The sequence below is a fragment of the Penicillium longicatenatum genome (genome assembly GCF_028827895.1).
Source record: "Penicillium longicatenatum strain IBT 33135 chromosome Unknown contig_1_segment0_segment0, whole genome shotgun sequence".
Taxonomy (NCBI): domain Eukaryota; kingdom Fungi; phylum Ascomycota; class Eurotiomycetes; order Eurotiales; family Aspergillaceae; genus Penicillium; species Penicillium longicatenatum.
Genome location: NW_026643119.1, coordinates 4,516,038 through 4,537,027, shown reverse-complemented (window position 1 = coordinate 4,537,027; position 20,990 = coordinate 4,516,038). Strand labels below are relative to the sequence as shown.

Here is a 20,990-nt window from a genome sequence, read left to right as displayed (position 1 = left end):
GGAACGATGAAAGGCTTGCGAATATTTACGAAAAGAGTTCGAGTAAAAGGAACAGTCGCTATTGACCCATGTATTTTAATCCAGTCGCTGTTGAGGTGTATGTAATTGCAGAATCTTAGGAAAAGGACACAGTGAAGGGACGGAATCCCAGGAGATCATGATCATGAAATAATCTCCGGGATTTCGGGAATTTCCTCATCGCCAGTCTCACTGGCTCGCTCGCTCGTCTCGCTCGCCTTGTCCGATCTCCGCGATTTGCGAGAGAAGAAACCAAGACTGCTGCGAGTAGATCGGTCAGCTGATGGCACGCTAGAGATAGTGCTATCGATGCTCTTCGCTAGCTGAGCCTCACTGGCTGCATCTTCATCGATGTCTGTCTGTGAAGACTCGCCTTTTTTTGAAAATAGTCCAGAGCGGTCTTTCCAGGAGCTGAATTTGCTCGAGCTGCCTTTGCGGGTGATCTTGCGAATAAATGATTCCTTGGATGCATTGTCTACCGAGGTACCGGACGGCATGCGTTCCAAAGATTCGTAGGACTCACCCGTGAAATGAGAAAAGGAGCGAGAGGTACGAGGCTCAGAAGGGGACCTATCGTCGACATGAAGGTCAAAGGGAACGTCGGACTCTTCTCGATCCTTCTCTTTTTCCTTGTCAGACCTCCTGCTCGAAAACATTCCCCTGAAAGAGGGCGCAGCCGGGTTTAGTTTTGGTGTGATAGGTCGATGGGAGGACGATGGACGGGTACCAATCGGCGCTTGCAGCGGCCGATGATGGCGATCGTATGTGTCCTCGACGAAATCCGGCTCACCAGTCAATCCTAGGGGAAGATGGCCAGACGACCCATATTGAATAGAGGGACGGCGTGAAGGCGCTCGGGACCAGGTTGATGGAGACGTCCAATCTAATCCTAGTGGACTATTGCGATGCCCCATTTGATCTGTTGACGGCCACCCAAAATGGCGATTGTCCGTAGAAGGATGGGGAAGCTGGTTCTGGTTCTCAAACGAAAACGTGGATGACGGCCTCGGAGATAGGGAACCTCGTCGAACGCCACCAAGAAGAGATGAGGGATCAATGGGGTCATGGCGTGGACTGAATTGGTTGTATCCGGTACTCAGATCGGAGTTTCCACGGCTACCAGCACCGCCAAACCCGAATTTGCTTGACGAGAAAATGTTCGAGAAGGCAGCCCTCCTGGAAGGCGCATGATCGGAAGAACTATCTGTAGTGACACCAGTGGTGTTACTTCGAGGGAACAAGGACATTGCGTTTGCCCAGTTGCCCGTATAGCTCAGTCTCCGACGTCGCGATCCGATTGGGTCTAGCTCATCAACATTCCGTGGGAAAGATTGACTTTGTCCAGGTTTCAAAGTACCCAACATAGGAGGTCCATCAGCCAGGGTCTTTCCCCGAGGTCGGTGGAACCCAAAGATCCCAGACAGTCGTCGAGAAGCGCTCTTCGGTGCTTCCTCGGCAGCGGACAACTGTCCCGGCTGGGAACCAGAGTCCTGCCGATTACGGGTCTCCAACGGGCTAGCAAAGATGCTGCCGGGCCTACTCCCAGAAGACACAGGCGAGACAGGGCCATGACTAAATCCATCCAACGGCATGTTTGATGAATCCATCGTAGAGAATCGAGCGCGGCCAACAGACCGGGGAAACTCGGGCGATTCCTCATCTCCAAGCAGGTCTGATGGCAGCAAAGCATCGGCGCGGGGACTCATTTGTGGATTGTTGAAGGCAGCCTCGGCGTCAGAGCGCATAACCTCTGGTGGATCAGAGAGACCCGGGAGAGTCATACCGTTATTAATATTGAAGAATGTAGAGGTCGGAGCGAACGTGGGCGAGTTGGACGAGGGCGGGTTGCAGTTGATTCCGGGGAACGTCGATTCGATACCCGGGTAATTCATAGACGAGGAAAAATTGCTAACCAAAGAGCTGCGGTGGCGGCGGGGTCGAATAGTCGCTGAATTCGACATGTCTAGTTCCAAAGCTGGCAGGGAAAATGGTCCTGAGCTGCTAGGACGTTGCGTGGTAAGCCACTTCAACCGCTCTTGGGCTTCTTGATACTGCTGCTGAGCCTGCGCATGAAGATTGACGAGGGTAGCATATCGAGCGTGAAGCTCACCCAGCTTTAGCTCCCACTGACGAGCCCGCTCATTATCAATTCGGTCAAGTTCCTTCCCATCTTCATTATCACCACCTTGGAGACCTTGTCGTTCATCTTCAAGCTTCTTGATTCGGCCTCCTTTGTCTTGAATTTCTTCATCGATGATCTTCATCTCCGCCTGCTCCTTCGCAATCTTTTTGCGAACTTCTTCCCCCTCGAGTCTCACCATCTTCCTCTAACCGGGTCTTGTCCTCCTTAGCCTGCGCAGCATCGGCAACCATACGTGCAATTCGTTCTTGCCATCGGACGATATCGTTCTTCCGTTTCTTGCGCTCTGCTTCCTTCTGCTGAAGGAGCCTCATTCGTTTGGATTTTTCGCCCTGGACGGAGCGATTGATGCTCTCCAATTTCGAGACGTGCTTCTTAAGATCTCCACTGACTTCATCCTTCTCCTTCACCCGCTTTTTCAGCTCGTCGCGATGCTTCTCCAGTTCTTTTAGCATTACAATATGCTCGTCTTCCTCCTCGGCCACTTGTTTTTCCATGTTTTCATTCTCTTGTTGTAACGCTTTCAATCGATCGGCGAGTTGTTCCAGACTTCCGTCGCGATCGCTCTTGAGGACGCCCTTATGTAACTCATCGTGTCCATGTGCAAAATCTGCTGTTCCTGTCGCGGGGGACAATTTGCGGCCAGCAGATGGTCGCTTCCCGGACAGTTGTCCAGCGCTATGTTCGCGGGCCATTACCGGTGCGGAGGGAGTCGGTAAGCCGGCCGTTGACCGTGGAATCGATGCTCGGATTGTCGGACCACCGGTGGGGGCATCCTGCTGGGATCGGGACAAAGGAAGAGATTTCGTTCGGACATGGAGGATTGCACTTGGGGTCTGAAAATTTGCTGCGCTGACTGATAAGACACAAATGTGATAGATGCTACCCGGTATAAGATTTAATATTTCCACTGCAGTCTCCGCGCGTTTCGACTCGCCCACTTTGTTCCATTAGTATCTGTTCCGCTATGGTCCGAAAGGTGAGACCGCGAGGGCGTACCTTTGACATTGTTGACTTGAATGATGTGCTTATGTATGGAATTATGAAAATCGGGTTGCTTCCAGGCTAGGCGAATCTCACGGGCCGTGATCTCTTCCAGGGTGACTTCTGGCGGCGGTGGGATATCTAGACCCAACTTCTCAACGAGAAGCTCATTGGGGGTCTGGCATACTTGCCAGGCACGATATAGAAGCCTGCATCCGTTGTTAGGGTCGTGAATACCGAGAAACCAAACCCAAATGCATTGTAACTCACCAGATCAGGGCCCATAGAATAGAGACGGCCAGGAAGAGAGCCATCACGCCTCGCACCCTGACTCGGGGAATGATAGTCGGGTAAGCGTCAAAGGCGTAGTAAAGTGGCTCATACATCCCAGCGTCGAGTACCCATGGACGCGGGGCCAGCGGAGTGGTGAGGTATGGGTGATTAGGATAGAGGGTGTTCTTGAGGATGTTCTTGATCGGCTCCAATGGAGTGGGACATTAGTCCACGTGATACGTTAGTCAGGGTCTGCCTAATTAGGGTAGGCGTGATCACAGGCAGAACGATCGTCCACTAGGCCGGATGAGGACTAGCGTCTACGTTCTGCAAAAGACGCACCTCGGCATGATTGTTGGCCGCTTACTTAAGAATCGGTTGGGCGTTGAATGTTGATGAACCAACAGATCCGGGGATGACCGGCTAGATCGATAATTGGGGTGAACTAGGGTCTCGGCATGGTTTCTGCCCTTTTTGTCATCTCTCTTCATCTTGTATTACTGACCTATCATTCTGGGTGACGATTTTCACATATCAGTGGCCCGTTCAGCTGTTCCTTGCATTGTCAGCTGAATGTCACATGGGGCCGTTTGGCGGCGATTCCTCCAATTTCTTGATTCTTACTCCTCATTCTTCTCTTCCCCTCCGACTGTTTTAACACTCCCCCACTTGTGCCCTCAACCGTGACTTCGGTGCCTTTGATTCCGAGGGTTTGATTTTGCTTGTTTATTGTACGTGGCCGAGGGTGTTTGACCCAACCCAGCAAGATGCAGTACGTCAGAAGCCTCAGCGGCTCTGTGTCGAAGACATGGAACTCGATCAACCCAGCCACTCTGAGCGGAGCTATTGACGTGATTGTCATCGAGCAAGAGGATGGTAAGTTTGGTGACCGAAATATCTCTATGTTGATTCTAATTCTGATTTGTCTGTCTCGCAAGGAACCCTTGCCTGCTCGCCCTTCCATGTCCGCTTCGGAAAGTTCTCGCTTTTGCGCCCGTTCGAAAAGAAGGTGGAATTCAAGGTCAACGGAGTTAAACAACAGTATGCAATGAAGCTAGGGGAAGCGGGCGAGGCGTTTTTTGTGTTCGAAACCACCGATGAGATTCCCGCGTCACTACAGACTTCCCCGCTAGTGTCGCCTGCCAGCAGCCCAAAGGTGCCTAGCGAAGATTTTGCGTCATCACTTCAGGAACCAGAGTATCTGGACTTGGAGAAGAATGGGGATGTGGTCTCCGAGGGGACGAAGACCCCACCTAATATACCGATATCAAGACAGTCGCGAGCTGCAACTGATCTAGGTACAATAACGCCCCTGTCGCGGTCTCCCGACGGCTCAGACCTAAGTCCCTCGCATCATGATCCGTTCAATACCCACCGAACCAAACCATCTCTCGATCATTCGATATCCGATGATCTGCTTTCGACTAGCCTCCCTCGGGCTGCGACCGAGCAGCTATCCTCGCCAAACGGCTCAGCTCATGACGAGGACGCTGACCGAGCTGGTTCTCGTAGTCCACCTCCGGTCTCTGTAGAGGAAGCGATGTCCCGTGCGATGTCCCTGTCCAAGAAACTCACAGGTTCTAACATTCAGTCACATGTCACGGAAACAGGCGATCTGATGCTGGACATGACCGGGTACAAAAGCAACGAGGAAGATGCCCTTCGGGCCGAAGTTCTCGCTCGCAAGATCCTCGCCGAGGAATTAGAAGGGAGCTACGATATTGGCGCGCTCATTGGAGCCGATGAACATGGGAATCTATGGATCTATAGTAGTGAAGAGGCAAAAGAAGCGGCTGATCGGAGAGCCGCCATCAATTCCATGCGACCGAACACAGTCCTAAGTGATGATGCGATCTCAGACCCAGGCTATCACAGCGAAGGTGACCATATTACTCCCGAGTTACCGATTGGGGCTCGCCACCATCGAACAAAGTCAGATGTTCAGCCTGGTTTTCCCACACCTCCCCAAACCCCAATGCATGATTCCTTTGCTGTCGAAACCCGCAATTATGCCAAAACATTGCGATTGACCAGTGATCAACTTAAGGCTCTTCAGTTGAAACCAGGAGCCAACACTATGTCCTTCAGCGTGAACAAAGCTACATGCACTGCGTCAATGTACCTGTGGAATGGAAATACCCCGATTGTGATTTCCGATATTGATGGGACAATCACAAAGTGAGCCAAATCGAGAACTGAAATATGAGAATCTTTAAAGCTGACAGTAAGCCCAGGTCGGATGCGTTGGGCCACGTTCTGAACATGATTGGACGTGACTGGACTCATACTGGAGTCGCCAAATTGTACACTGATATTGTGAACAATGGCTATAATATAATGTACCTTACTAGTCGATCCGTTGGTCAAGCCGATACAACACGGGCATACCTTTATGGTGTCTGCCAGGACGGATACCGTCTTCCCAGAGGCCCTGTCATCTGCAGCCCAGATCGTACAATGGCAGCTCTCAGACGAGAAATTTATCTTCGGAAGCCAGAAGTCTTCAAAATGGCATGCCTCCGGGACATTCTCAATTTATTCTGCGGGAAGGAGAATCCATTCTACGCTGGCTTTGGCAATCGACTGACCGACGCCTTGAGCTACCGCACTGTCAACATCCCGTCGACACGGATCTTTACCATCAACTCCAATGCGGAGGTTTCTTTGGACCTGCTCAGCCTCAACAAGTATAAGAGCAGCTATGTCAGTATGCGAGAATTGCTTGATCATTTCTTCCCTCCCACAAGTCTTCTGGTACACTCCGGTGGTGAAGAATATACGGATTTCACCTACTGGCGAGACACCCCGCAAGATTTGGAAGATTTTTCAACCACCGACAGTGAAGATGAGGAGGACCCACTGGATGATGAAGTAGCTAACGAAGACGAAGACGCGGACGAAGAAGACTATGATGATGAGCTTAGCGACGGCGACGAATATCCTGACGATGAGGAAGGCACTGATCTTGGTGCCAGCTACCTCTCACAAGGCTCGGTCATGTCTAATCCGGCGGGATCAATTTTGGAGTCTGTGGAGGGAGACCCGAATCCTCTGGACCTTGAAACAGATGCCGAGGAAGATGAAGGCTTGCCAGAAATGAAAACCGTGGGTATCAAATCCCTGCCGACTCGTCCCAAGCCCTCACAAGATGCCTGAATGCTTTCTTTATTGAGAACGCGGCTCAAATAATCGCCATGACGTTCGCTAGACCTGGACGTCCCATACAACATAATATTGCGAGTTCTTTCAACTAGAACGTGCGTACGCATTGAGAGCACCCTTTTTTCTTGTTTTGGCAAAGAGATACCCTGTTCAAACTTTTATTCTGCAGATATTCGGTGTTGGACCCTGCATTATCATATACAACCTATCATTGCTACCTACTATCATTTGCATGCATGGCGTTTGAAAAATTTTTTTGCAACCCTGTATTTTCATGACGCCTTGTGCTGCCCTTGCATGGGCTTGACGATGGGCTCAGTTCATAGATACGAACTTCACAGGACACGCAAATTGCGAATAGCATAATGTGATTCAATAGTACCCCACAGAAAGTGATCCATGAGGTTGTAGCGCACATGCCTAAAACGGTTAGCGTCATATCGGAGCTCTTTTCGGCTTCACCAAGTTCCTCCTGTCAACGTTTCTTTTCCCTCTCAACCCTGTCAACCCTGCATTCACTCCAGCTCCCTCCCCAGAGTCTCTGAGCAACTGCTACTTTGCCAATGATAGCAGATTGGTGTCGGGTCATTGTCTAGCCGATTGCCTGGAACTGTTCCTCCGCCAGCTCCCCGACCGGTCCATATCTCAACCCTCCCATCTACCATTCCTCCACATCTGAACTCGCGACTTCCACAAACATGGCTTCTCCAAGCCAGACTCAGGGCTCTGTGCCAGCAGCTCAGCCTCTTACACCACCCGCCGAGTCCTCCGGGGCCAACGGTGCCTTTGTCCCAGCAGCAGCAACTACTTCGCAGCCATCTGTTGCCATCCCCGCGACAGCACCAACCACATCAACAGGACACCCACCACAAACCCCCGGAACTTCCTTACAAGATAGCGGTAAAACGCGCCGCCCACGCGACGTTCGCTTGGTTCATATGCTCCTCGCGTCGCTAGGCGTAACAGCTTACCAAGACCGCGTGCCCCTCCAACTCCTCGACTTCGCCTACCGCTACACCTCCAACGTACTCCAAGATGCCGTGCATCTAGCTACAGAAGGATATGCAGGCGCAGTGGGTGATGCTGCCGGGAACACAGGCAAGAACGCCAACTCGGCGGAGGTTAATGGCGTTTCGTTGCCAGCGCTGCGGCTGAGCATTGCGTCGCGGCTACATTATCAATTCCAGACTGGCCTGCCAAAGGAATTCCTGATGGACGTTGCATCTGAAAGAAATCGCATCGCGCTACCCGGGGTCTCGAGGGGGTTCGATGCTGCCGCTCCGGCTGGACCCAATGGAGCACCTACGGCTGCGGCGAACCAAAGCATTATGATGGCTGGTATGCGGTTGCCGCCTGAGCGCTTCTGCCTTACAGGGATGGGATGGAACATGAAAGATGAATGGGATAGTGAGGGTGAGGAAGAGGAGGATATACCCGATGCCCCGCCGCAGGGCGAAAAAGAAGATCAGGATGAGGAAGAGGAGAATGATGGGAAGATAGAGGATATCTTCGGTGAAGACACTGCCATGGGCGAAGCGGGCGATGACGAGGATCAGAAGATGAATGATGTTTAGCCTTGTTTACGCTTCTCCATTTTTTCTGCTTTATGCCTTGGGGAAGGTTGGATGGCGTTTCCAGGGGTCTGGAGTCCTTTTTCATTATACATTTGCGAGCCATTTAGACTAGGAAAAAGTCGATGGGTTTTTTATGTCCAAAGTATCTCTTGAGTCTACACCAATTATCCACGTAAAATGGTAGAGAGTATGAATTATATAAGGGACAAGGGGTAAAATAGATGACTTTGCAGTTAATGAAGACCGCCAAATGCATGTGTATACTGTACATGAGATCGAATGCCATCCAGGTCAAGGTCGAGATGACCATGCAAAAAAGAACAAATGCCCAGCAAAACAATAACGCCTGATTAATTCCCATTGCGCCGTGAGGAGAGAAGGCATATGAACTCCATCCTAGGTCGGAGGTTCCCGCTAGTCGGCATCAAAGGAGAGCGACTGGATGGAGCCTGTCCATCCAGCGGAAGCAGAACCAAAACGGTCTTTGATCGACCTTGGTACGATGCCATGAGACAAAAAACCGGCCAACCCAAACGATTCGTTCCTCTAACTCGCTCGAAAGAACGCGCTCATTTTTGGGGGGGATAGTTTAGTCGAACGATCCAATTTCCCGACGTCGGGACCCATATACGTCAATATACAACTCACCACAGAAAAGCTGGTGATCGGAAGAAGAAAATAAAAACCCCGAAGAATCTCAGGGGATATAACATGCGGTTGTTCGTGTCAGTATATGAAGGCATTCAGCCAATCACCTCCCTTGAGCCTTCTCTCGGGTTCGCGCTTCATCGTCACGCATCATAGTAATGACCTCTGCACGTCGTTTCTCAACCCGTGCGAGCTCCTCTTCCTTTTGCCGGCGTCGCTCCTCATGTGTCGAGAACCAGTCCTCGCGTGCGCGGTCTTCTTCTTCTGGGTTGGCATGAGCGACCATGCAAGAGTTCATGGCCAGACGCTGCGTGCGGCAGATCCATGTTGCGGTGACTGTTCGGTTGACAGCGCATTCGGCGAATGCTGCGGTTTGACGTTAGTTCAATGTCCATCTTGAGTATGCATGTAGCTGGTTCTCGGTCGAGCTTAGGGTAGATTATGATGAATGAACTAAGGTTTATAGGGGCTGTAGGAGTTACATGACCCTATCAGGGCGACGTATAGAAGGGCGAGGAGGGGGTACATACCCTTAATCTCGGGGGCACAGTGGCTTCGTACGCGCTTGTAATAGAGTAGCTTAACTTCTTGTTCTTGAGAGGCAGAGAGTGGAAGCGGATTGCGGAGGTTGTATTTGCGGGGTGCAGGAGTAGCTGCTGGCGTGTCGGAAGTTGAGGGTGTAGCCATTTGGACGAAGTGGTTCGATCACGCAGATCGAGGATGATGTCGATCAGTGTACAGATGTTGCAAGGTCAGGGTGGAAGATTGAGTGACAAGTCCAATGAGTTGATAGTGGATTGCGAAGCAACAGGACTTGATCGTTGAAGGACCAAGAAAAACAGGCTGTAGGAATTGGGAATGAGAGAGATATCTGATCAAGGTGAGGTGCAGGGTGTGTTGATGCGGAGCGTGAGGAGCCGAGTCGGGCGGAGCGGGCAGAAAAAAAAAAACTTCCGTACTTTCATATGCTTTCACAACCACCGCAGCTGGACGTGTCAGCTGTCTGTTGTACCTCTCGGACTCGATTATTTTTTCTCTTTGCAAACAATCGCCCGCTTAAGTTTGACTCTATTCAACTCACATCACACAACCGTTCAGCATGTCCTCCATGCGCAACGCCGTTCAACGGCGAAACCACAAAGAGCGTGCCCAGCTCGAAGGCCGCGAGAAGTGGGGTATCCTTGAAAAGCACAAGGTTTGTCATTACTGGAATTTCATGCGCTATTGGTTGCAGGGTTTTAGGATCGCAAAGGCTGACTATTGTAAAAGGATTACTCGCTCCGTGCCAAAGACTACAATGCTAAGAAGGCGAAGATCAAGCGTCTCGAGGAGAAGGCGCGCGATCGTAACCCCGATGAGTTTCACTTCGGTATGATGGGTGGTCAGAACCAGACACAAGGCAAACATGGCCGAGGTGGTGTAGGGCGAGCTTCCGCTGCAGGACTGAGCCACGATGCTGTCAAGTTGCTCAAGACTCAGGATCAAGGTTATCTCCGAACCGCCGGAGAACGGATACGTCGACAGATTGAGACTTTGCAGCGCGACATTCAGCTGCAGGATGGCATGAACTCGGCTTTGGGTGTCAAGACCCAAGAGAAGAAGGAAGAGTCAGAGGATGAAGACGATTTCGACGGATTCGACGACCTGGATGATCTCGCTTTCAGCAAACCAGCTAAGCCGAAATCACGCAAGGTGGTCTTCGCTGATGACCGGAGTGAACAAAGAGTCATGAAAAGGGGGAGTGAACAGACCGAGGCCGAGGAGGAAAGCGATGATGAGGAGTCTCGCCAGACCAAAGCAACCCCCAAAGAGATCACTGCAAAGCGGCAAGCACTTGTTGAGGCTCGCCGAGCCCGCAAGCTCCGAAAGCGGGCCGTTGAGGCTCGACAGAACAAGCTCGCTGCGCTGCAGAAGCAATACGAGGGAATCCAAGCAGCCGAGCGGGAAGTTGAGTGGCAGCGCGGCAAGATGACCAACTCCGTGGGCGGAACCAACAAGAATGGGATCAAATGGAAGATCCGAGAGCGCAAGCGCTAAGTGACGGCATTTTCCTTATGAGTTGATGACCCGTGGCCATTGTCTTCACATCTGGGTTTTCATGGGATTTGCTCTATCTGTATCGATACCAGCATAGAAGGGGAGTTTCAGGCGTATTCATGTATCAAGAGGTTCCATAGAATCTAAAAAGAGCCCGGGATCATTCCAACCGTTTCGAATCCATATTTGTTTAACTAGAGTGCGAGAATAATCACCATTCACACTCACAGGATTTCCAATCGCCTTCATCCTGTGGTATCCTATCTTGCGTGCTTGCTTTCCCATTTCGGGCAGCACATCCCTCGACTCCTCTATACAGATCCACATTCAAGTAATCCCCACCAGCTGATAGGACGACGAGGGTCTGGATTATAAATGATCGCTGACTAAGTTATCTTTATCGGTGACTCGAGAATGTCGCCACCCCTCACTTACGCTACTTTTTCTTTCTCTCTTCCACTCCTGTTCCCCCCCCACCAAACCACTCGCAATGGCTCCCTCATTCGTGTCCATTGATACAAACGACTCCGACGTTTTCATGGCCCCGCCATCAAAGCCAGTCGACGCCTCTCGAACCCTCCTGCTCGCTCCCCCCTCTATCGCCACTCAAGAGGACAAATTACGAGCCGTGTTCTCCTCCCACCCCCGCACATCCACAGACCTCCAAATGCTCGATCGCCTCTCCACCGGAATCGTCACACTGCCCTCAAACACGTATGATCTCGTCCTCATCCTTACCGATTCCGATGGTTCACGACGCGCCGAGGCCCTCCAGCTCCTCACTCGTGATGTATATACCGCCCTCGTACCGGCCATGAAGTCTGGCGCAAAACTACAGACAGAAGATAAAGCTCTAAATGCCTCTGAGGCAATGGAGGCAGTACTGGCAGGTCTGGTGCAGAACGCAACCGGCTTTGAGAAACCAAATTACGAACAAGCGTCCGCCGTGCCACTGAAGTTTGGCCTCAAGAAAAAGAAGAACACCGCTGCGGCTCCCGTTCAGGCCCCACCTATGGGAATACAGTTTGGAAGTGGATTTACATTGGATGGCATGAATGGCTCCAATCACGACCGGGACGAGAATGAGGAGCTGATTAATGAGGACTCTCTTCTTAACGAAGAGGATTTAACGAGACCCATTATGCCGCGTAAGTCTGCGCTTTTTACATCCATTGCTATGTTGTTCATGTACTGATATACTTTTCCAGCCCCAGAGTGCCAGCCCAAGACCGGCCGGAGGAGGAAGGCCTGCAAGGATTGTACTTGCGGTTTGGCCGACCGACTCGAAGCGGAAGATAAAGAGCGTCGCGAGAACGCTGATAAGAGTTTGAACGTCATGAAGTTGAACACAGACGATCTGGCCGAGCTGGACTTCACTGTCGAGGGTAAACAGACTGGGTCTTGCGGGAGCTGCGCCCTTGGTGATGCATTCCGATGCGCAGGTTGCCCGTACCTAGGACTACCTGCGTTCAAGCCGGGCCAGGAAGTGCAGATATTGAATGACGTCGCTCAGCTGTGATTGTACTAGTTTCATTTTTTTTTTGTTTAGTGGGCGTGGTGGGTTTATGGATTCCGATGTCGGGGCTGGGCTGGGCTGGGCTGAATCTTTTTCTTTTGTGCTTGATGCCCAAACTACATAGCCCCGATTATTTTGCATTGGGTTATTCCCTACATATGATACCGTGCTAGTTTCTAGCAATAATCAATTCAAAAGGTGTTTGGTAATTTTGCAATCTTATTCTCCCCCTCGTCTACGATAAACTATGTGGATCCTGACATCTACCACTTGTCCCGCTAGTCACTAGTCGCGTGGCTTCGCCCTCTCACAATCTCTACAATGAGACTGACAAGATGAATAATGACACTGCGCCTATTGAATGATTTGGGTGGTTAAAACAGATGAAGAGGTAATATTGTCAAATTTGAAAAAAACTTAAAAGGCTTCATAATCATAAATCCACAGACTCCCTCCACAACAGGGCCTTTTATTTCGCTATTTTGAAATCATCGCACATTCCTCATGACACTGGCAAAGACTATGTTTTGTAAGAAAGAAATAAAAAAAGGATAAATCGACTAAGAGCGGTCCTTCTTCATCTGCGCAACACGGATGCTGACTGCCCGCTTGTGCGCATCTAGTCCCTCGACAGCGGCCAGAGTCTCAACAGTCTTGGCCAGCGCCAGCAAACCGTCAGCAGTCAGGTTAGAGCTGGTGATATGCTTCAAGAAGGAGCCAAGATTAACACCCGAGTACTGCTTGGCATATCCGTAGGTAGCTGTAACTGATGTTAGTTGATGTTGTCACCGCAAGGAACGGAAGTATAACTTACGCAGAGAGTGGTTGACACCGGCGGAGTAATCACCAACACTTTCGGGGGTCCATGGGCCAATGAAGACACTGCCAGCATTCTGGACCTGCTCAACGATAGCCTCGGCACCATCAACCTGCAGGATCAAGTGCTCGGGGGCGTAATCGTTGCTCAAAGCCATCGCCTCTCTGATGTCCTTCACGACGAAGGTGACGGAGTGCTCCAGAGAGCCGCGGACGATGTCCATACGGGGCAGAGCACGGGCTTGAGCATCAACCTCGTCCTCAATGGCACGCAGCTGCTCTTCGTTCAGGTCAACAGCAATGAGAATGACCTGCGAGTCGACACCGTGCTCAGCCTGGCTCAGCAGGTCAGAGGCAACGAAGGCGGGGTTGGCAGTCTTGTCAGCGATGACAAGAACCTCACTGGGACCGGCAGGCATATCAATACTAACACCCGCGGAAGTGTCGTTGGAGACAAGCATCTTGGCGGCAGTCACGAACTGGTTACCGGGACCCAAGATCTTGTCAACCTTGGTGATGCTCTCGGTACCGTAAGCCATTGCGGCCACGGCCTGAGCACCACCAGCCAGAACGATGCTCTCAGCTCCAACCTTGTGTGCGACGTAGACAATCTCGGGGGAGATGCTGCCGTCGGCACGGGGAGGAGAGGCCAAGACGATCTTCTGGCAACCGGCCACCATAGCGGGCACACCCAGCATCATAGCAGTGGAGGGCAGTACGGCGGTACCACCGGGAATGTACAGACCAACACGCTCAATAGGGCGAGAGAAGCGAGAGCAGACCACACCGGGCATGGTCTCCATAGAGAGGGCATCGTTGCTGCCCTTCTGCGCAGAGTGGAAGCGTTCAATGTTACCAATGGAAACGTCGAGAGCCTCCTGGACATCGGGGGTGAGCTTCATCAGCTCGGGTGCAAAGGGAGCGTGAATGACAGGAGAGGTCAATGAGGTGGCCTTCTCAAACTTATGGGTGTACTTGAGCACGCCAGCATCACCATTCTCACGAACATCCTGGATGATTGGCTTCACCAGACCAACAATGGCGTCGTTGGACTTCTGGGAAGGACGATTGAGGAACTCCTTGACCTCAGCGGCAGAGACCTCGGTGGTGATGACACGCTTCATCTCAATCCGTGAGCGGTCCTCAACAGGGGCGGGGGCAGGAGTAGGGGTAGGAGCAGGCTTGGGCTGGGCAGTAGCCAAGCCGGCCTTCTCAGCCCAGGGTCCCTTGGCGTCGCCCTTTCTCCGCTTGACCTTCAAGCTCTTGAGGTCCAGGTTACGCTCAATGTCCTCGAGGGTCACACCGGCGGCAGTACACTTAGTCAGGGCAAAGTAAAACAGATCGGCAGCCTCAAAGGCAATCTCCTCCTTGGTTGTAGCGCGGCACAGCTCCTCAGCCTCCTCCATGATCTTGGCCTCGGCGAGCTTGGGCTCGTTGAAGAGGCGAGCAGTGTACGAACCGGTGGGGGCGTCGGCTTTACGCTCCAGGAGGGTCTTCTGAAGACGCGACAAACCGGCGGAGGCGCCAAAGCAAGTTTCAGTGCCGAGGTGGCAGAAGCCTGGAATGAGTCACCATAGTTAGCTCATGGATTTCTGTGCTCGGAGTGTAGGAAACCAAGTCATACCACGTCCAATCTGTTTCACAACAAAGACCAAGCAATCCGCATCGCAGTCAAATCCAATGCGGATCAGTTCTTGCACGTCGCCACTCGATTGGCCCTTGTACCACAGTCCGCGCTTGCGGCTTTGGTAGACACCAGTACCAGTGCGCAGGGCCTCGGCAATGCTTTCGTCACTACTCCAGACAAATCCAAGGCAAGCGCCCCGCTCGTCGGTCACAGATGTCGCATACAAGCCGTTGGACTGGTCAGTGACTGCGCGTGAAGCGAGAAGCTTGGCGGCAGAAAGCTGTCCCGCCGCATCCCGCTCGACGGTCAACGTCTGGGAGGGAATAATGGCAATGGCACCCTGCTGAGTGACCTGCTTCACGGAATCTTCAGTGACCGCCTGATCATTGTATGAGATATAAAGCCGTGGGGACTCGGAGCTGATGTTTAATTTGGTGGCGGCGGTGGTAGCGGCGGCAGGCTCGGTGCAGACGCTGACATCGTTGCGCTCGGAGACATTGGTAGAGATCCACTGCTGAAGTTTATCGAGTTGATCGTCAGAAACAGCGTAGACGGCCAGTCGTGGTGAAGGAACCGACTGTTCCTGTGAAAGTGCTGTCAATTGGTCGAGGGTGATGAAGATCTTTGCGGCACCGGCGTTGAGAATATCGACCAGATCGCCGGCGGAGGAGACGGCAGTAGCATCCACATAGACATCCATGTGACGAAAGTGTTCGCGCAGGAACTTCTCTGCTTCGGCACGAGCAGCAACCTTCACCAGCACCCGCCCGAAGTAGGCGATCTGCTTGAGCGAAAGGCCCGAGGTGGGGGTGGAGGGGTAGGAGATCAGGAATGGTGTAGCCATGACGGATAACGTGGAGGAGAAAAGGGAAAGTAAAGAAAAACTAGGAATTCTCAATGTGAGATGAGATCCCCAATGGAGTGGGTAGAAGGATGACTCTTGACTCTTGAGTCACTTGGTTTTTTTCTTACCGTGATCGTGACTGGTTAACAATCAACCTCCCCGCAACCGCTGATTAGTCACTTCAAGCTTTGGCACAACCCCACAGACCAACACCTTAACAATCGGGCAATATCGGTTCCATCTTCCCTTAAGGAGATTCAAGACCACTTTTACTGTAGACGAGGATTGTGATGTGCTATAGATTCATGAGGATCGTCACCAATGCAGCGGCTCAGCATTCCTCTGAAACAGCAGGAAAGGGGGAAGCGATGGCGCCCTTGCAGGACTTGGAAGCCCCTGGAAGGGAAGTGGACCTCGGAGACTGGAATCCAGGAACGGGGCAGATGATACTGTACAGATTTGCAGGAAGTAAACAGGTGAACAGGGCGCGTGAGGCCCGGTTTCCCGATCTGCTGCAACCCCACGCTTCCCATTTCCCCACTCTTCATACCCCATTGTTTTTCATACTTTAATAGTCGCATTTCCCCCGGGCTCCTTCGTTTGTGCCTCCTTCTCCCTATCATCGGCGTTATTCTTAGAAGAAGAAGGAGAAGAAAAACAAGAACCAAACAAGCTACATTCGCTATACAAACCTACACGGCATACACTCTTTTTGGTTGATCAGACTCAACGAAGCCATGCGCGCCACATTGTCATTATCTTTAGTGGCTTTGGGCTTGGTAGGATCCACCACTGCTTATCCACAGCCCTACCAAGACACTGAGACTGTCTTGAGCGCGTCGTCTGCGTCGACGAACCAGCAGAAGGCCGATGCCGTCAAGGAGGCTTTTCAACATGCTTGGAACGGATACATGAAATATGCTTTCCCACACGACGAGTTGCACCCGGTCAGTAATGGATACGGAGACTCCAGGTAAGCATGATATCCACCGGACAAATTTGAAACCTAAGGACCGAAATGAACCGCATATTTTAGGAATGGATGGGGTGCCTCCGCTGTCGATGCGCTCTCCACTGCCATCATTATGGGTAACCAAGATGCGGTCAATACCATCCTGAAGCATATCAGCACAATCAATTACAGCAAGACCTCAGACCAGGTCAGCTTGTTTGAGACGACCATCCGCTACCTGGCTGGCATGTTGTCCGGCTATGATTTGTTAACCGGTCCAGCCTCGGATCTGGTCACCGATTCAAACAGCGTGGATAACCTGCTCACGCAGTCGAAGAACCTGGCCGACGTGCTAAAGTTCGCCTTTGACACGCCTTCGGGTGTGCCATACAACAATCTCAATATCACCTCGCGAGGAAACGACAAGGCCACAACTAATGGCCTCGCCGTGACCGGTACCCTGGTACTAGAATGGACGCGTCTGTCCGACTTGACGGGAGACGACGAGTATGCCAATCTCAGCCAAAAGGCCGAGTCGTACCTGTTGAACCCTCAGCCGGCCACGACGGAGCCATTCCCCGGCCTGGTGGGCAGTCAAATCAGCATCGAAACTGGAGAATTCACCGATGGTTACGTCAGCTGGAATGGTGGTGATGACTCGTACTATGAGTATCTGATTAAAATGTACGTGTACGACCCTACGCGGTTCAAGACATACAAGGACCGCTGGGTGCTGGCTGCTGAGTCGACCATGAAACATCTGGCGTCACACCCGCAGTCCCGCCCAGAATTGACGTTCCTGTCTTCGTACAACAACGGCAACTATGATCTCAGCTCGCAGCACTTGACTTGCTTCGATGGCGGCAGCTTTTTATTGGGCGGGAGCGTGCTGGGCCGTCAGGATTTTATTGACTTTGGTCTCGAGCTTGTGCATGGCTGTGAAGCGACTTATAACTCGACTCTGACCCATATTGGTCCTGACTCTTGGGGTTGGGATCCTTCGCGGGTTCCCAGCGACCAGAAAGCATTCTACGAAAAAGCCGGTTTCTACATCAACAGTGGTTACTATGTTCTGCGACCGGAGGTGATTGAAAGCTTCTACTATGCGTACCGCATAACTGGGAACAGCATCGTAGGTTTCAAACCAGTCCAAATGATCAGAGTGCCTTACTGACAATATTATAGTACCGTGATTGGGTGTGGAACGCTTTTGTGGGTATCAATGCTACCTGTCGTACCGACTCAGGCTTTGCGGCCGTAACCAATGTCAACGCTGCCAACGGTGGCTCAAAGGACAACAACCAGGAGAGCTTCCTGTTTGCCGAGGTTCTCAAGTACTCGTATCTGACCCACGCTGAAGGTAAGCTCGCTTTTCGCTTTAGGAGGTATTCATGCTGACTGAGATTATAGATGCCGAATGGCAGCTTCAGAAAGGTGGAAAGAACACCTTCGTGTTCAACACTGAGGCTCATCCTATGCGTGTGAAGCATACCTAGCATTCTCGTCATCAATTGGTTGTCTCTAGTAAATAGGCATATCGTATGAAGCCCGAACGAGTACATTCACGAGTATATTCACTATCTTGTTCTTGTCTCGTGTTCACCAAAGAGGAATAATCGTAAATCCATTTGTATTCCGAGGAAATTACCAATTTATTATTATGGGTTTCGATTCGTATATTTCGATTCGTGTATTCGCAAACAGTAAGTTAGAACTCAGAGTCGAGAGCTACCTCAATTGCCAAGATAAACCCTTCGCCGACCATCATCCCGTGGGTATCATGTTCCTAATATGATATGGGTTCTGCTATCTTTGTCGACAGAAACAAGACGCACGAATAGGTATGTCAGCCATGGCCAAGGCAAGCCGTAATTGCGGCTCTAGAATGCGCGCTTCTGCCGTCCTCTCCAGCCTGTTGAGGCACTCATGGTAACCATGGAGCGCCCAGACGTTATTTGGGTGTCTCAAGGCACGAGGCAGAGACTGGTCAATTCCAAGATCGGCGGCGTATATGTCAGCTGCTTCCTCAACACGACCTTGTTCAAGAAGTAAGGCCCCGAGAGCATGTCGAGTTGGCTGCATCCAGCCCCAAGGCTCATCATACGGAAGATTATCATCCCGATCAATAGCATTCTGCAGACTAGCAAACGCTGCTTCATATTCCCCACAACGATATAAGATCTCGCCTTCCAGCATGGGAGCAGCAACACCAAGAATGTCCACGCCCGTGTTGTTGAATATCGTCCGAGAAGAAGGAACTAACTTTACCGCTGATAAAAAGCGCTCCTGTTCATTCTTTGCCTCCTCAATCCGGTCCGTAGCTGCAAAGGCCACTCCTTTCGCATAGTGTATCATAGCTGTGGTCACGCAGTAGAGTTTCTGATTCACGGGAAGGGGTAGGGCAATGATATCATCCCAGCGACCAAAGCGAACAAGAGGGTGTACTCGCATGGCTACAAAACCTTCAAGCCAATCGGCAAGGGGAGGTGATTCAACCTGCAGGAGATCCTCGGTCATGGAACCTGCCAGCTCCGTGGCGGTATTCAGAGCAATCTTAGACTGGCCACCCAGCATGGCCGCATACATACGAAAGTGATAATCATGCGCACGATAAAGATGATAAAAATGACCAAGAGCCTGGTTGGCCAGGAATTTCTCATCAGCACGAATTGCGGATGTGTTCGACGCGATCGCTCGACGGTAGTCGCCGCAGAGAATATCCAAATGGGTCGGCATATGTTCCAAGTGACCGGCATCGGGCACGAGACCTCGCAAATTGTCCGCTATTGGGAGAGCACGCTCTGGAGTGGGAGACATTTCCATCAGATGAATATACAAATGCAGGAGGCCCGGGTGTCGCAAGGCATCTTCGCGCGCCAATGCGCGATCTAGCGCCTGTTTCACTTCAAGAGTCCGAGCACCAGGGGAGGGCTCGCCAGTTTTCAGATCCCATAGACCCCAGGGGGTTAGGTTCATTAATGCATCGCAATAAAGGGCGATGACCTCTAGATCGTCCGGAAAGGCTTGGTATACAGCTTCCATGGCCTTCGCATATTGGCCGTTCCAATCCGTGCAGTCCTTCACAGGCTCCGCCTGAGGATATCGGTACTGCAAGGCCTCAATCAGGGCCTTTTCCACAGGTGTACTGGCAGGTGCATGCTTCAAGGCCTCCATGACTGCACCATGTGCTCGTGTTGTAGTGGTTGAAAGATCTTCTCCGTCAAAGAGCTGCCATGGCTTATTGTAGTTCGGACCTAGGGCAAAGGCCAGGCCCCAGTATCCCATTGCGCAAGTTGAATCTGACAGGATGCACTGTTCAAAACAATGGGCCGACTCCTGGTGGTTGAAGGCGTAGGCCCAGATAAGGCCACGATTGAACCACGTCTGGGCATGATGGCTGGTGGTTGTGACAGGCCGATGAAAGGCACCTAGGTCGTAGTAGGCTGTAGCTGATGACTGTTTGCATGGAACTTTCGTGTGATGCCATACCTGAGCAGCCGAATCTAGATTGCTCATTGTCGCAGTTGCTCATTTTACGAAGCAAAGATTGGGTTCTTGGTGGGGGATGTGGGGCAACGGTGAGAACCAATCCCGAGTTGACGCTAAACCAGAGCGAGTAGTATACAGAAATGAGTCCGGGGAAACTGAGAACTTGCCTGGAAATGACTGGATGTGTAGTTGTTCCTTCCTCCAAGGGACAGAATGCACAGAGACCCATCTTCGACGATTGCCCAACTTGACTTACTGTTTCTTCAACCAAATCCTCACTCATTGAACTTCGAGACATTATTATCGTGAACCCCCGGGAGACCTTCACTTCTCGTCCTGTACAACACCCGAAGAACATTCCATTGTCGAATTTCTTTCCACCCGCTACTTAACATGTCCTCTCCTCCAATCAATCTGTCCAGCTGGCAAGTGGCCATCGGCATCTTTTTGTCGCTCACATTCATCATCTTGATCGAGAAAGTGTTTGGCATCCATGTCAACGTCCGCTTCAAGTAGGTTGCCGTGTGCTGGCTCAGGCCATCGACTGACATTGTATAGCAAAGGAGCCTCTATGGCGGCCTTCCCCGGATGGGCGCAGATCCTTGGACCCGGCGAAACTCAGGCGGCCCTACTGCATCGGTGGATTGAAGCACACCGGAATCCGGGTCAGCCTGCGCAACCAACCCCAGCCCCAGCCCCCGCGACCGCGCCAACCACGGCACAGAGCACTCAGCACCTGGGATACACTGGTACCTTCAAGTCGAAGCAGCTGATGGTGGACGCATGATCAATTCTGGCCTGGATTCGTGTGTGTGAGCAAGAGATGTCCAGCCGATCAGATTGTTGATCCACTGGGGATCCACAGTTGAGGGCATTTGAGCGGATCCACATTATTTGCTCGATCCCGCTC

At 51.7% G+C, this 20,990-nt stretch overlaps 10 protein-coding genes across 10 annotated transcripts; 6 read left to right on the top strand and 4 right to left on the bottom strand.

Moving 5' to 3' along the window:
• Positions 1–161: 161 nt before the first annotated feature.
• On the bottom strand, positions 162–3,528 carry N7484_002479 (Fibronectin type III domain protein; the record flags this gene model as incomplete). The annotated part of the gene is made up of 4 exons (XM_057112899.1): positions 162–2,254; positions 2,337–3,098; positions 3,158–3,351; positions 3,413–3,528. 4 exons carry the CDS (start codon positions 3,526–3,528, stop codon positions 162–164), a joined length of 3,165 nt encoding a protein of 1,054 aa, XP_056977636.1.
• A 654-nt stretch (positions 3,529–4,182) lies between these two features.
• Positions 4,183–6,571, top strand: N7484_002478 (putative lipin Smp2; the record flags this gene model as incomplete). Its single annotated transcript, XM_057112898.1, has 3 exons — positions 4,183–4,291; positions 4,354–5,593; positions 5,650–6,571. The coding sequence occupies 3 exons, from the start codon at positions 4,183–4,185 to the stop codon at positions 6,569–6,571; spliced, it is 2,271 nt and encodes a 756-aa protein (XP_056977635.1).
• Positions 6,572–7,275: 704 nt separating this feature from the next.
• N7484_002477 (putative transcription initiation factor TFIID, 31kD subunit) lies at positions 7,276–8,151 on the top strand (the record flags this gene model as incomplete). Its single annotated transcript, XM_057112897.1, has 1 exon — positions 7,276–8,151. One exon carries the CDS (start codon positions 7,276–7,278, stop codon positions 8,149–8,151), a length of 876 nt encoding a protein of 291 aa, XP_056977634.1.
• A 751-nt stretch (positions 8,152–8,902) lies between these two features.
• On the bottom strand, positions 8,903–9,486 carry N7484_002476 (uncharacterized protein; the record flags this gene model as incomplete). The annotated part of the gene is made up of 2 exons (XM_057112896.1): positions 8,903–9,165; positions 9,330–9,486. 2 exons carry the CDS (start codon positions 9,484–9,486, stop codon positions 8,903–8,905), a joined length of 420 nt encoding a protein of 139 aa, XP_056977633.1.
• Positions 9,487–9,898: 412 nt separating this feature from the next.
• N7484_002475 (rRNA-processing protein UTP11) lies at positions 9,899–10,836 on the top strand (the record flags this gene model as incomplete). The annotated part of the gene is made up of 2 exons (XM_057112895.1): positions 9,899–9,994; positions 10,069–10,836. The coding sequence occupies 2 exons, from the start codon at positions 9,899–9,901 to the stop codon at positions 10,834–10,836; spliced, it is 864 nt and encodes a 287-aa protein (XP_056977632.1).
• Positions 10,837–11,326: 490 nt separating this feature from the next.
• On the top strand, positions 11,327–12,355 carry N7484_002474 (uncharacterized protein; the record flags this gene model as incomplete). Its single annotated transcript, XM_057112894.1, has 2 exons — positions 11,327–11,984; positions 12,045–12,355. 2 exons carry the CDS (start codon positions 11,327–11,329, stop codon positions 12,353–12,355), a joined length of 969 nt encoding a protein of 322 aa, XP_056977631.1.
• Positions 12,356–12,912: 557 nt separating this feature from the next.
• On the bottom strand, positions 12,913–15,639 carry N7484_002473 (histidine biosynthesis protein HIS4; the record flags this gene model as incomplete). Its single annotated transcript, XM_057112893.1, has 3 exons — positions 12,913–13,112; positions 13,167–14,726; positions 14,793–15,639. 3 exons carry the CDS (start codon positions 15,637–15,639, stop codon positions 12,913–12,915), a joined length of 2,607 nt encoding a protein of 868 aa, XP_056977630.1.
• Positions 15,640–16,376: 737 nt separating this feature from the next.
• N7484_002472 (glycoside hydrolase family 47 protein) lies at positions 16,377–18,087 on the top strand (the record flags this gene model as incomplete). The annotated part of the gene is made up of 4 exons (XM_057112892.1): positions 16,377–16,612; positions 16,676–17,723; positions 17,777–17,951; positions 18,002–18,087. 4 exons carry the CDS (start codon positions 16,377–16,379, stop codon positions 18,085–18,087), a joined length of 1,545 nt encoding a protein of 514 aa, XP_056977629.1.
• Positions 18,088–18,397: 310 nt separating this feature from the next.
• Positions 18,398–20,107, bottom strand: N7484_002471 (TPR domain protein; the record flags this gene model as incomplete). Its single annotated transcript, XM_057112891.1, has 1 exon — positions 18,398–20,107. The coding sequence occupies one exon, from the start codon at positions 20,105–20,107 to the stop codon at positions 18,398–18,400; it is 1,710 nt and encodes a 569-aa protein (XP_056977628.1).
• Positions 20,108–20,473: 366 nt separating this feature from the next.
• On the top strand, positions 20,474–20,867 carry N7484_002470 (uncharacterized protein; the record flags this gene model as incomplete). Its single annotated transcript, XM_057112890.1, has 2 exons — positions 20,474–20,592; positions 20,639–20,867. The coding sequence occupies 2 exons, from the start codon at positions 20,474–20,476 to the stop codon at positions 20,865–20,867; spliced, it is 348 nt and encodes a 115-aa protein (XP_056977627.1).
• Between the last annotated feature and the right edge of the window lie 123 nt (positions 20,868–20,990).